Below are 14,958 nucleotides of genomic sequence, written 5' to 3' on the forward strand. Positions count from 1 at the left end.
CACATAATGATGATGATGGATACACCATGAAGACAACAGATGATAATCTCTTGCAATTGTGAGATTTCAAATACTGTATGATGATCTGACATTAGAACTCTGCACCTCAAGTAGTATCATGAATTACAACTGACAAATATAACATCTCACCTGAAAGACAGTTTCCAATAATACACTCACCTAGTCAACTAGCTTTACTTCTTAGACTGGAATTTGAATATTGTCTTCTAGGATAGAACTGAATGTGATTAACTGTGCCATGCTAACACGATCAAAGGCAAGTTAGTTGATGTTTACAGCATTGTTACTGTTTAGCGAAACTTTCTATTTATTCAAAAGAGCTGAGCATATTTTGTTGCTATAAAGAAAAAAGTATCTTGATTATGTTGTCACACTTCATGAAATATGGGTTGTCAATAGTCAAAATATAATTTCAATATAATGTTAAAAATACACAAATTTTGGGAAATAGTCAGTCTGTTCCAATTGGTGTATCCAGTCTATTAGGATTGTGCTGGTTCATAACAGATCAATCTTGTTCCCTCTCCTCATTTCTCTGGAACTTAATCTCATTCACATTCCTATCTATTTCCCTTTGATTCTTTTCTCACTTACTTACTCTAAGGGTGATTTACAGTAACTAATTTGTTTACCAGCTCATCTTTCGGATATGAGAATTAACTGTAGCATACAGTCACAAGAGGAAAATCCACACAAGTTAGGATCAACCATATGATATAGGAGCAGAATTAGGCCACTCGGCCCATTGAGTCTGCTCCACCATTTGACCATGGCTGATTTATGTTCCCTCTCAACCCCATTCTCCTGCCTTCTAACTGTAACCTCGGACACCATTATTTACAACGAATCTATCAACCTCTGCTTTAAATATACCCAATAACTTGGCCTTCAAAGCCATTTGTGGCAATGAATTCCACAGATTCACCATCCTCTGGGTAAAGAAATTCCTCCTCATCTCTGTTTTAGAATGACATACTTCTATTCTGAGGCTGTGCCCTCTGGTGCTAGATTCTCTCACAGTTGGAAACATCCTCACCATGTACACTCTATATAGGCCTTTCGATATTACATAGGTTTCGATGAGATCCCTCCTCATAATTTGAAAATCTGTTGATCTGAGTCCCTAGCTATACTGCAGCAAAAAAATTGTTTATATCCATGATAATAAATTGTTTCCTGCAGACCAATAATATACTGTTGTGTGTTCTTGTCTGGCCACTCTTTATACCTACTTGTTTGTGTACTTATTCTTTTAGTGTAATATCTGCGTCATGCACTCTTCTCACTGCTGCCATCAGGAAGAAGGTACAGAAGCCTCAGGACTCACATTTCTAAGTTCAGGAACAGTTATTACCCCTCAACTATCAGGCTCTTGAACCAGTGGGGATAACTTCATTCAACTTCACTTGCCTCATCACTGAACTATTCCCACAACCTATGGACTCACTTTTGAGGACCCCTGATGCTCTTGATAATTATTGCTTATTTATTTATTTTTCTTTTTTCTGTTTTGTATTTGCACAGTTTGTTCTCATTTGCACATTGGTTGTTTGTCCAACCTGTTGAGCATGGTCTTTCATTACTTCTTTTATTGTTCTTGGATTTGCTGATTATGCCCACAAGAAACCAAACCTGAGGGTTGTATATGGTGACGTATATGTGTTTTGATAATAAATTTACTTTGAACTTTGGACTTCAACAAGTATTTCCTCACCAGGAAGAATACTCAGACAATGTGCTTTCAGACTGACCCAGGTTCCAGTAACATTAACCATGATTTTCCATTCGGACAATTAGCTCCACATAAGCAAACAGCTAACCTTCATATACCTCATCACTTTAATGTTACACAAAGTATTGGGATGTTATGTTGCGCAAAGTTCTCCAAGGAGTGGTTCACACCAGAAAAAAAAAACTTCTTCCATCTGGTATCCTGTGGCTTTCTGTTCAGATAGGTTAATTGGACAAATTGCTTTATTTTTCAGGCAAACAATTCAGGGATTGTGATGGTAAATTTTTATCCCAACTTTATTTCCTGTAGAGAAACTGCTACATTATCCCAAGTTGCAGGTGAGTATGGCAACAAGCCATTTTAATAAAAGACCTGTTAAAATTCTCTGTGTGTTCTCTGAACTCCTTTCTGTTGTATTTTAGACCACCTTGACCATATTAGAGATGTCGCTGGTGCAGATCATGTGGGCATCGGCAGTGACTTCGATGGTTTTGAAAGGTACGTAACTGGCAGTTGTTTTTGATTTCTCATCATAGCTTCTCATTCATTTGTTGAAACAATAATGCCCTTTATTTGCTTCTTAAAGGGGACCCACAGGTTTGGAAGATGTTTCAAAATTTCCTGATTTGATTGCTGAGCTTCTTTCGCGTAACTGGACTGAAAATGAAATTAGAAACCTGCTTGGTTTAAACATTTTACGAGTCCTTCAGAAAGCTGAAGAAGTGAGTAACTTATTTCAAACATGTTCACAACATTAAGCTTCATAATCACATAAGGATATACATAATCTCTAATTTGAGTAAAAATAAAAGTATACTAAATTGTTAATCAGTGATATATTACTATATTTACATCACACCCAACCCACAGTCTGTTTGCTACTTTATAAATAAGTGTTTACTTATGGTCATTTATTTCTTTTTAATGAAGTTCAGGCTATTTTTAAAGGGTAGTTTCCACTTATTCCACTCTGTTGAGGCCCTGGCATAGCATTTGGCATGAAAGATAGCAATTTGTTTTCAATTGGTCACAAGGATATACATAACAGCCTCATAGTGTGGTACCTGTGATGTTCTCTTATCTCTACTATTCCTCTGTTCCGTACCTGCTTAAAAGTTGTAACATTGCTAACTTCTGCCATTTCTTATTTAATAAAATCATCAACCTTTGACATGAACCCTTGTTTGTCTCTCCACGGGTACTGCTGGATCTGCTGAGCACTTAAAGATCTCTGTTCTTACTACAGATTTCGCTCATTCACATTATTGTACTATTGCATAAAATTAATAGCTATCCATTCTGCCCACTTCTGAGTGCCCAGTGTTGCTGTGAGAATGATCAGGGAACCACACTATGAGGCTGTTATGTTCATCCTTGTGTCAAATTGAAGACAAGTGTTTCATTTTATATGCTTGCTCAATAAAGTGCCTTATAGATGTGCAGACATCCCACCCTGCAAAAACTCATTTCAGGGAGGTAGTACCATCAACTTGCAGGAGACTCCCGGAACTTCCGGGAGAGGTGGAATGTCTGCAATAGAGTAGCTCCTTAGCAGCTGACTTCTCTTACTAATGGCCCAAGGTCTGCTATATTTACATTTATGGGCGAGCACATTTCGATCGAATTGCAAGGAAGCTTGGGATAACATACACCAATAAGGGAAATATGGGGTGTTATCAACACATTTCTGATAACAAGGATGCATCCCGCTACAAATTCCCATGCTGCAAGTCTTGACTACACTTGGACACTGCCGCGCACACTGCCCCCTCCGCTCCTTTCGCCATTGTGTGCAGGTGGAGAAGTTATAAGGCATGGGGGCTACGTGTTGCACGGGCTTCGCCCTGGAGCACAGATAGCAATTCTGTCTCTCCATCATTCCTGCTTGTATTGTGCCCATTGGTACCACTGGCTAGTACGCGTCTGTTGCCACTGCAAAGAGGTAACTGTTGCGCTCCGCTTACTCCTTCCTTTTAAGGTTTGCGGAGTCCTAACATTCCTACGCCATACCAGGCAAATTGATGGTTTCCAAGTCTGTACAGGGGTTTGTGGGTGTATCATCCCAAGGGGCAAGACTGGTCGCTCCCAAGTCATCCTCACTGTCTGAAGGAGTACTGCTATCCACAACCCCACCCTTAGGGTCATCAGACCTGTTCTCAAAACCAAAAACTTCCCTTATCGTCTGATCAAACTCCTGTGGTACAGTGACAACTTCTTGTTCTTCTTGTCTGTACCCTGCCATCCATTCCTCTTCACCACTTACCTCAGGCTCCACACCTGACTGTACCTGCGGGACTGCTCTGGTGCAGTGATTGAGATGGGCATTGCGTCCAAAACAGTGGTTCGGAACAGTATGGTCATAAACGAGTTGCCTTCCACTTCTTGCTCAGTCTCCAGCCTCCACCTTTTTAACTGATTCTCTACATAGGCTACTGGATTCTCAGTGTCCCCCAGCGGATCCCCTTTCAAAGCTTTGGGGTCCACTTTGGGTGGGTAAAGCTTCCTGAGGGCCTGCCATACCTTCTGCCTCACTTGGTCAAAGCTGGTCCCGTCAATCATTGGACTGATTGCATTTAGTAGTCCAGCCGTTTCCATCAGCTCTTTTAATTTGGAGGTTCCCATCAACCTTATCAGCAGTGCCTTCCAATCTCCCATAGCCAATAACCGTCCCGTAGTTTCTTCTTCAAAGGCTGTAATCCACTTCCCTGCTCCTTCATGTAAGCTAGGCAGGGTGTTTTTCAGCCCTTCCAGGTCCTGGCAGCCCCAAGAAGCATACTGTACTTGTCCCAACCCTTTTACAAACAACGGCATCACTTTTTTTCCTTCTCTCCCCATATTCTGATTTTCCTCCTCACCCGACTCCTCCTCGGTATCCCAGACTTTAAACTTTCCCCCAGTTCTAGTTCTCCTGATAATACAGGACACTGTTTAAGAGTTTCCTTCTCGTAATAAGGGGGAGGGGTTTCTACATTTCTCAGGTCTGGGTATAGAGTCGGCTCTTTATTCTGTTTCTCCTGTGGTTTACCAGACTGCTTTTCTTGTTTCTCAGTGTCTTCTTTACTTGCTACTGATATTCGTCCTTTCTTTCTCAATCTTTCTCCCTCCATCCTAAAGAGTTTTAACACTTCTATCCCCTATTTTCTTTTTTTTTTCTCTCTTTTCTTGGATTTATGTCTTGGTTTGTAATTTTTAATCAGCGCCTCCATTTCCTCACATAAACTTACATCAAATGTTCCTTCTTTCGGCCACTTCGTGACCAGATTTATGGTTCTTTTTTTCCATTTTTCTGAAATTTCCGCGATCTTACCTTGACACACTGGGAATATTTTACTCTATTTCTACTGCTGTTCCTTTCCCTGTCATATTGTTCTTCCCATTTTGAAGGTATTCTTAACATCTCACACCTTGGTAATACTACTTTTTGTAACCTATTTCTCTATCTAGCCTTATGGTTTCTTCTCACCCGCGTCTAAATTATCTACTTAAGCTATCCTTATCTTCTATTCTGTTCTGCCCGTGCAGACCCCTTTCTCGGGCAGTATCCGCAGAACTTTCTTTTTGCACCTCCTCTATTCAGACCCTTACTTTTCTTAAGGCGGTATTCATGAGGATTTTCTCTTTTGCGCCTCGCCTATTCAGACCCTTACTTTTCTTAAGGCAGTATTTACGAGGATTTTCCCTTTTTTTCTTTCTTTCCCTGCCCGTTCAGACCTTCATCTCGTACAAAGCGGTATCCACAGGGACTTACCAACACCACGTGGAATTTTTCTTACTTCTCGTTTCCTTATTCATACTCACCCCCCTCAGTGCAGTGTTCTTGATTAATCCTCCGAGCCTCCTTTTAACCCTCAATTCTGCCAGATTCTTTGAATCAGAGAGACCCTTCGGCAGTTGTTTCACACTTCTGAGTCCCCGAGATCTCCCCAAAAACCAACAGAATTCTTAGTCCAAATTGTCGCTAAAAAGCGCTTACCTTTGTTTGGGTGCACCCTGAATTCTGTTAGCTCTGTGGAGGTCCCCCAGGGACCAGGAAGTGCCCTCAATCTCCTGTTTCCTTCTTCCACGGGTCTCTTCCCGATCCTGCCGACTACACCAGTTTTGTCGTGGTTTTACAAATGACAAGGAGGTGCCGAAGATTCTCCAAGAAATTTTAAACTTTAATTTGCAAATCAATTAAAGCTGAGACAGACAGTGGGCTAGGCTCTGTAAGTTTGCCACCGAATGCCCCCCTGTCTGCTTCACACAGCATTTTTATAGGCCTCCTTCTGGGTTAACAGCATTAGCATATCACTGTAAGTTTTACTCTAGCTAATAAATCAATTACTCTTATCTCTCTTACTTGGCTACATTCGTTTTTCTCAAGGGGTCAAAAGTACACAGGTTTCATTCTAATGAATCAATGGTTACATGTGAAATACCATAGTAATCCCTACACACTCAATAATAGACACTTAATGCATAGTAAAGGCATGGTCAACATCTGAGTAAACACTTGATGCGCAATAAGAGCACACTAAAATAAACACTTAGAAAACAGAGTGCTACAATGTTTTCCAATAGAAGGAGCTTAAGAAGGAAACTAGGAGAGCCAGAAAGGTCCATGAGAAGGCCTTGGCAGGTAGGATTAAGGAAAACCCCAAGGCATTCTATAAGTATGTGAAGAGCAAGAGGATAAGACGTTAGAGAATAGGACCTATCAAGTGTGACAGTGGAAAAGTGTGTATGGAACCGGAGGGAATAGCAGAGGTACTTAATGAATACTTTACTTCAGTATTCACTATGGAAAAGGATCTTGGTGATAGTAGTGATGATTTTCAGCAGACTGAAAAGCTTGAGCATGTAGATATTAAGAAAGAGGATGTGCTGGAGCTTTTGGAAAGCATCAAGTTGGATAACTCGCCGGGACTGGATGAGATGTACCCCAGGCTACTGTGGGAGGTGAGGGAGGAGATTGCTGAGCCTCTGGCGATGATCTTTGCATCATCAATGGAGATGGGAGAGGTTCCAGAGGATTGGAGGGTTGCAGATGTTGTTCCTTTATTCAAGAAAGGGAGTAGAGATAGCCCAGGAAATTATAGACCAGTGAGTTTTACCTCAGTGGTTGGTAAGTTGATGGAGAAGATCCTGAGAGGCAGGATTTATGAACATTTAGAGTGCTATAATATGATTAGGAATAGTCAGCATGGCTTTGTCAAGGACAGGTCGTGCCTTATGAGCCTGATTGAATTTTTTGAGGATGTGACTAAACACATTGATGAAGGAAGAGCACTAGATGTAGTGTATATGGATTTCAGCAAGGCATTCGATAAGGTACCCCATGCAAGTCTTATTGAGAAAGTAAGGAGGCATGGGATCCAAGGGGACATTGCTTTGTGGATCCAGAACTGGCTTGCCCACAGAAGGCAAAGAGTGGTTGTAGATGGGTCATATTCTGCATGGAGGTCGGTCACCAGTGGAGTGCCTCAGGGATCTGTTCTGGGACCCTTACTGTTCGTGATTTTTATAAATGACCTGGATGAGGAGGTGGAGGGATGAGTTAGTAAGTTTCTGTTGACACAAAGGTTGGGGGTGTTGTGGATAGTGTGGAGGGCTGTCAGAGGTTGCAGCGGGACATTGATAGGATGCAAAACTGGGTTGAGAAGTGGCAGATGGAGTTCAACCCAGATAATTGTGAAGTGGTTCATCTTGGTAGGTCAAATATGATGGCAGAATATAGTATTAATGGTAAGACTCTTGGCAGTGTGGAGGATCAGAGGGATCTTGGCGTCCGAGTCCATAGGATACTCAAAGCAACTGCACAGGTTGACTCTGTGGTTAAGAAGGCATATGGTGTATTGGCCTTCATCAATCGTGGAACTGAATTTTGGAGCCAGCTATATAGGACCCTGGTCAGACCACACTTGGAGTACTGTGCTCAGTTCTGGTTTCCTCACTACAGGAAGGATGTGTAAACCAGAGAAAGGGTCCAGAGGAGATTTACAAGGATGTTGCCTGGATTGGGAGCATGCCTTATGAGAATAGATTGAGTGAACTCGGCCTTTTCTCCTTGGAGCGACAGAGTATGAGACATGACCTGACAAAGGTGTATAAGATGATGAGAGGCATTGATCGTGTGGATAGTCAGAGGCTTTTTCCCAGGGCTGAAATGGTTGCCACAAGAGGACACAGGTTTAAGGTGCTGGGGAGTAGGTACAGAGGAGATATCAGGGGTAAATTTTCAACTCAGACAGTGGTGAGTGCGTGGAATGGGCGGTCAGCAACGGTGGTGGAGGCGGATACGATAGGGTCTTTTAAGAGACTTTTAAATAGGTACATGGAGCTTATAAAATAGGGAGCTATGGGTAAGCCTAGTAATTTCTAAGGTAGGGACATGTTCAGCACAACTCTGTGGGCCAAAGGGCCTGCATTGTGCTGTAGGTTTTCTATTTTTTTCTATGAGAAGGAAGGGAATGATGGAAACAATAAGAGCTCTTGAACTGAAATCTGGTGTCTTTGGAAATGCTCAAAAATGCACTACAAATATTATTGTGGGAGGGGAAATAACATTATAACAACACAGTATGATGATGTTTTGCCCCAAAAATTCTGTCCAATTGCACTTAAGATCCTACTAAATTAAATATTATTACAATGACATCCATGAAGTTCACCAGGTAAAATTCTGCTTTTCAGGTAAGCCAGCAGCTTCGGAAAGCCAACAAGCCATCAAATGATGTCATTTCTCAGGATCGGGTGCAGAGTGTATGCAGAACATTTCTCGGCTATCCATCTGCAGCTTCTCCCCATCTCTGCACTCTTCACATTCTCAGCATGATCATGTTCATTGCTTCCTTAATAGTTAAACTTATTAATTAAATGTAACATTAAGAATAGATTAATAGCATTTAATGTACAGAGGACACATCTAAAGAAGATTAATACAATAGTAGAGTTGGGGAAAAAATAGATTTACTCTGAACATATCTCTTTGTAATCATAGACTCCAAGTGTCTGTACATTAACTAGCCAATCCATACTTCAGTGGAAAATCAGCAAGAGCAGCCAATAAGATGACAACAAAAAGGAGTTTTTAAACTTTCAGACTGCGGATTAAGCTCAAAGCAAAAAAATTAAGAAAATGTGCAAGTTAATTTTAAAAACATGAAATTTTAAAATATTCTGAGATTCATCTGCAAAAGTTAGTTTTTCTGGTTTAAAGGTGCTCAGTAGTGAATGAAGGATTCAAGAATGATCTCTGCTACAGATAATGAATGAATCCTAAGTGACCCAGTTACCTAATCCAGTGTGCAGAAAAAGTAGTGAGGAAAATCCTTTTTGCTAACAAAGAAAATGTATTCAAAGACACAATTTACATGATTTATTTTCTGCCACAGAAATACTGTAGAATTGTCAGAGAGTAAAAATAGTTTCTCCTTAGGCATTGACTTAAAGGAGGATAAACTAGATAGGGAAGGGTTAAACTGAAAGATGAAGATTTGTTGTCAATCATTTTCACATATTATTAAAAGAGAGGTGTGGGGCAAAGCTGGCAGCAGATAGATGAGATTAGTCTGTACAGATGGGGACCAACACTAGAGTAAGTTGCATCCAGAATTAGGTTAAAGTCGATTACACGTAAGCTGAATTTACAGCTAAAAGTTGTGAAGAATGTTAAAAGAACAAAGGCAGCAGCAGGACAAGATTATTATTATTTGTAGCATTTTCTTGTCAAAACCCTCCATTAGATAATTCTTTTATAATTGTAATAATCTTGTTATACTCTTTTGTAATTATTCTTCATTTAATTAGTTATAGTGTTACTTAATTTCAATAAACCTTTGAAAAGTATTCTGTGTGCTACTCTAGCTTTATTCCAACTGGATGGATTCAGTGCCAAACACCAGACATCAAGCATTAGGAGATACTACACAGAGGATGGAGGAGATGGGATCTCTACAAACTGTCCAGTTCAGTGGAATTGTCGTCCACAGCTGGAGATTAAGCAACTAAAAGCTCTGCAAACCCACCATCGGGTTATGCGGAAATTCTACCTGTCCTTGAATACTACATCATTACAGGTCATTCCCAGGTTATGGCAGGATTCTGTACCCGTGAACTGTTCATAACTTGAACAGTCAGCAAGTCTGAAATGTGGCCACAAATTAAATCCATGCTGTCAGTCTCCCAAATGCTCACTTACATGTATGTGTCTATACACTGATGGACATACATGAACTGTGTCTGCAGCATCTGTACTATCTTTAAGAGTAGAGCCAAGTTGTTATGTTGACATTAATAAGGTGTTTCCCTGCTTTCTACCACAGTGAAAATTCTCACTTGTAATCTTCTGAATTACTTATTCCCACTGGTAAATGAAGACCTGCTGGCACTTCAGTGTACTTTTAGATCATATTGTGGAATAACTGACAGTATAATAACATATTTTCTTACGAAATAGAAAGAGGTCATTGAGCCCAGAGTCACATTGGCCCAGCTGTCTTCATTACCTGCAACAGTACATAGTGTCGCTGACCTGACAAGCTCCTTTGAACCTAGAATTTGCAAGATCTTGGGGAAGTTATTGATATGTTTTGGCCCAATTTCTGACCATTTACTATCAAAACAGAAGTTATCACTTCAACTTTACTTAGTAGAAATTTACATTTAATAATATTCTGAGCAGAATGTCATTATTTAATATTCTAGCCTGGATAAACAGTATATTGTTATTCTTCATTTCCTTCAACATACTCTTCAAAGTTGTTGCAAACACAATCATTAATATACACAAAACAACAACTACTGGGATTAGCATGAATGCAAAACATGCAATTTCAGTCTTTTTAATATATGTATTTAAATGCAGCAGCCATTCACCACCCTCATGAGCAGTAAAGATTCTGAATATTCTGATTTTGAGTTTTGGAAAATTAGGTTTGGATGAGGTGCTACTACTGAGGTATAAACTATTCCAATAAGTTATTTTTACCCTAATGCCTTTGCTGTCTGACTTATTGGCCAGATTTTCCTGAAGCAGGACATCTTATTGCTTGTCCTGTTGATCGAGCTTGTTCATGTAATATATTTTTTTAAATCCCCACAAAGTCACTAGAAATGTGAGCAGACATCAACAGAGTGAGAGCAACAAGGTTTCCTGATGAATTGCACACCTACATTGTATCCACTTAAATTTATTTTATTTTGAGATACAGCTTGGTAACTGGTCCTTCCTGCCAAACGAGCCCGCACTGTCCAACACACCCATGTGACCAATTAACTTACTAACCTGTACATCTTTGGAATATGGGAAGAAACTGGAGCATCCACAAGAAAAACCGCCTGGTTTCAGACAGAACATACAAATTCCTTACAGACAACGGTGGAATTGAACCCCTGTCTCCGGCACTGTAATGGCGTTATGTTAACCACCAGGCTACCGTGCCACCCAAAGGTGTTGATCTCACTTAATGACTGAGATAAACTCATTGATATGCCAATAGTAAAGAGGGCAGGTTAAAGTGTCAAATCAGGAACAATAAATGTGAAATAAAAGACTAGATTGTGTTTTATTTTCTCTTTTTTTTGAAAATTTAAAGCATATTTACTCAAAATTCTGTATCTACAGATTGATAACCTGATGGATCCAAGATGCCACATTCATCTGTTAGGCAACAGAAGTTGATTTTATAATTACTAACAATTATCAAGTCATTAAAAAGACAATTATTAGACCTAATTCCTTGTGCCAAATTTAATGAATAATGAAATGCAAGCTTCTTAAGAAAATTGCAAAGGTTAAAACCAAAAAATATTCTTATGAAAACATTGCAGAAATCAAAGTCAATTCCCAAATCATGAAATCTCTCTTCCTTGTTATAAGTTGCTGACTGATTTGTACATTAATAACTGCATGTGTAATTCAGACATGTTATTGTCTCAGCAGAATCATAATTAGATGTTATTTTACTTTGGGAAATGCTGAAGGATGCCTCAGAAAATAGGCTTTCAACATCTATAATTTGGCAAAGTAACCAGCATTTATCGAAATACTGCTAATACACTCCAAAGGTTCATCAAGCAGTGATCAACATGAAAATGTCAAATTTTTTTGAAGTTTTTAAAAATCTTCTACTTAGCTAAAACAATCCATTTCAGAAAATAAGAACTCTGGCTGATTTCATAGCCTGAAACTATCTGGAACAAATCAATTTTGAAATTTTCAAAATTGTAGTTTCAATTTATGTCAATTCTCAAATGCCAGTGCTGTATTCTGGATAATGTGTTCCATATCTCTGTTTACTGGATTTAGTTATTTATGTGTACACAAATTTTGGAAATTTATAAATTTTTGGTAATTATCTATCATATTGCAATCATATTAATATATATACCACTAGACAAAGAAAACAAATATTTTCATATGTTGAATTAAGCACCGTTTTAATGACAGTAGTATTCAGTGAGTTCTTTGATTGCTGCAAGAGAGCCCTTTGTCAGTCCCAGGTAGCAGAGCAATGCATTTTCCATTGTCGACTTCATAAAAGGACTTTGATATTTTAGAGAATCCAAACCCAGTCTGAAGAATAAGCTTCGGGTTTCAAGATAGTCACGTTTATTTTCTTCATCAAAATTATGTTTTTTTCCCTTCAGTTTCATTGGCCTAAGTTGAAAAATTTAGAAATAGTTTTAAAACCTAATGAACTGTTCATGATATTACACTTGGGAAATCTCCCAACCCTCTTAAATCAAGCTGATAATTTCCATAGATGGAAAAACATTGAAAGTAATACAGCAATTAATCATATTTGTAATCAAAATAAGAAAGAAATATAGCATTATAAAATAGTTACAGCAAAGGAGCAGGGCATTGAGTCTGCATTGATCCTTTGTATGAGCAAACAGGCTAGTCTCATTTCCATATCTTTTTCATGTTGGCCAGAAAGATTATTTCTCTCAGATACTTATCTAGATCTGGTTTGAATGTGTGATTTAGGTTGTCTCCCATGCTAACTGTGGCAGCACAATTCAGATCCTAAACACCTCAGTACCGAAACCATGTAATTTTTATTTCTCTTGCTAATTATTCTTTGATCCATAATTCTTATACCATCGCCCACCAATTTGAACAGTTTCTCATCTCATTATATCCCCTTGTTAGCCTTCTTTGTTCCAAGAAGAACAAACACATCTTCTCCATTCTATGTACTTAACAATAGTCCCTTTTCCCTAAAATTATTTTAACTCTCTTCTGTACCCTTGCTAAATCCTTTAAGTCATTTCCAGAACCAGTTGTGTCCTGTGTTTTATACAGGTTCATCACAATTCTTTGCCCTTGTATTTGATGCCTCAATCCCATTTATTCTTTTAGTATATAGGACTGAAGCACTGATTGTATTTTTTTACCACTGGCCTTGGTTCTTTCAACAAGCTACAGTATGCGCAGTGCATGTATTATCTCAGCCTTATTGCTCCTGTGCCCCTTTTAGGACGGTGCTTGCTAGTTTGTATTGCTTCTTCTCGTTCTTCCTACTATGATGTAACAGCATCTTTTCCAAAATTAAATTTCAATAACCTCTATTTATCTCAATAATGCCTCTTACTATCCTCCAAAAAGCTTAGTATCATCTGTAAATTTAGATATTGTGCTATGTATACCCAAGCACAATTAATATGTATTAAGGAAATCAAGAGCCTAGTATCAAGCTCTGGAGAATTGTATGCTAGCTTACTATATGAAGAAAGAACTTTTCCCTACAACACTATTTCCTGTTAGCCAAATCTCCATGCATGCTATATTACTCAGCATTGATAACACCTATTATTCGATGAGATGTCTTTTAGAAGTCCAGTTATACAACACCAACCTCATTTACACATTGATCGTCTCTGTTACTTCATTAGTGATGGGCACGTGGCCAAGCGGTTAAGGCGTTCGTCTAGTGATCTGAAGGTCACTAATTTGAGCCTCAGCTGTGGCAGCATGTTTGTGTCCTTGAGCAAGGCACTTGACCACACATTGCTCTAGTGTCTGTGTGAGGAGTGGCGCCCCACACAGACTTCCAATCTGTGCCTTGTAAGGCATGAAAATGCCCGACGTGGGCCACTCATGGTCTGAGTCGATGTTCCCCCCGCCCCCCACTTCATTAGAAATTCAACAATTTAGTTACATTTTACCTTTAACAAGTTGAACATGCTTTTTTTCTAATCCAGCCCAAAAAAAAATGCTAATTGTTGTTACTAGAGCTTTTCTGAATCTTTGAGGTTAAACCAGCAGGCCTGAAGTTTATAATTTCACTATTTTTCAAATTAAGTTGATAGCTACGCTCTACACCAATGTCAATGTTGACTCCCGTTCTAGAGCCCTCCAGGGAGCATTGAAGACCAGAGGGATCCCAGTGTACAAGTCCACAGATACTTATAGGTGGCTGCATAGGTGCATAAAATGGTGAGAAGGCCTTGATTGTGTACAGTTGTGTTTGCCACATTATAAGAGAGATATGAATGTACTGGAGAAGGTGCAGAGGAGACTTAGTAAGATATTGTCTGGGATGGAATGTTTCACTTAAGGGGAGATTTGTTTTACTTAGAGTGGAGATGGCCAGGGAAGAATCTGATAGGGATATATAAATGTATAGGGAGGATAGTGAAAACCTTTTTAAACTTCTAAAACCTGGAGAGGTAGGTATAAGGCAAAGAATAAGAAATTTAGAGGGGTGATGAGTGTTGGAGCAATTGAAACATACTGCCTAAGATTGTGAAGACAGGTCATCTCACAACATTAGAAAAGTACCCAGTATAAGAATTGCAAGGCATCAAGGTAATTTTCCTCTAATTTGTAATGACCAGTGTGTGGAAAAACCTTGTGCTGTGCAATTTTTTGCCTAGGGACAACAATGTGTGAACTGTGTTTTATATATGGAGGTATTCATTTTAACAGCTAGCAAAACACTCAATAAGAACTTTGATCTCCTCTAGGTTTAATTGTTTTCGCTTTCATTCATCTCCACTCTCACAAAACATACATAGCAAACCCATAGTGGATAATGAAGGACTTCCTTGCTGGAGCTTTTCCACACCGTCCATATGTGATTTGCTTGCTAAATGACTTTTTTAAAAGTTTCCAAATATCACTCCACTTCTTCCCACTTGCAAATTCTTCAGCAACTTTTGCATTGCAACAATACACGCAAGTAACACCAGCTTCTGTATTGTACATAAATATTTCT

General features: G+C 39.1%; 1 protein-coding gene across 1 annotated transcript in view; it reads left to right on the forward strand.

The window, feature by feature from the left end:
• LOC134356501 (dipeptidase 1-like) overlaps nucleotides 1-9,678 on the forward strand; it is a 34,726-nt gene extending 25,048 nt beyond the window's left edge. Inside the window, exons 7-10 of the mRNA XM_063067460.1 lie at nucleotides 2,007-2,091; nucleotides 2,176-2,251; nucleotides 2,340-2,475; nucleotides 8,426-9,678. Coding sequence (XP_062923530.1) covers nucleotides 2,007-2,091; nucleotides 2,176-2,251; nucleotides 2,340-2,475; nucleotides 8,426-8,608 — 480 coding nt within the window. The 3' untranslated portion in view covers nucleotides 8,609-9,678. The remainder of the gene's footprint in view (nucleotides 1-2,006; nucleotides 2,092-2,175; nucleotides 2,252-2,339; nucleotides 2,476-8,425) is intronic.
• The last annotated feature ends 5,280 nt before the right edge of the window (nucleotides 9,679-14,958 follow it).

The sequence above is a fragment of the Mobula hypostoma genome, chromosome 14 (assembly GCF_963921235.1).
Source record: "Mobula hypostoma chromosome 14, sMobHyp1.1, whole genome shotgun sequence".
NCBI lineage: Eukaryota > Metazoa > Chordata > Chondrichthyes > Myliobatiformes > Myliobatidae > Mobula > Mobula hypostoma.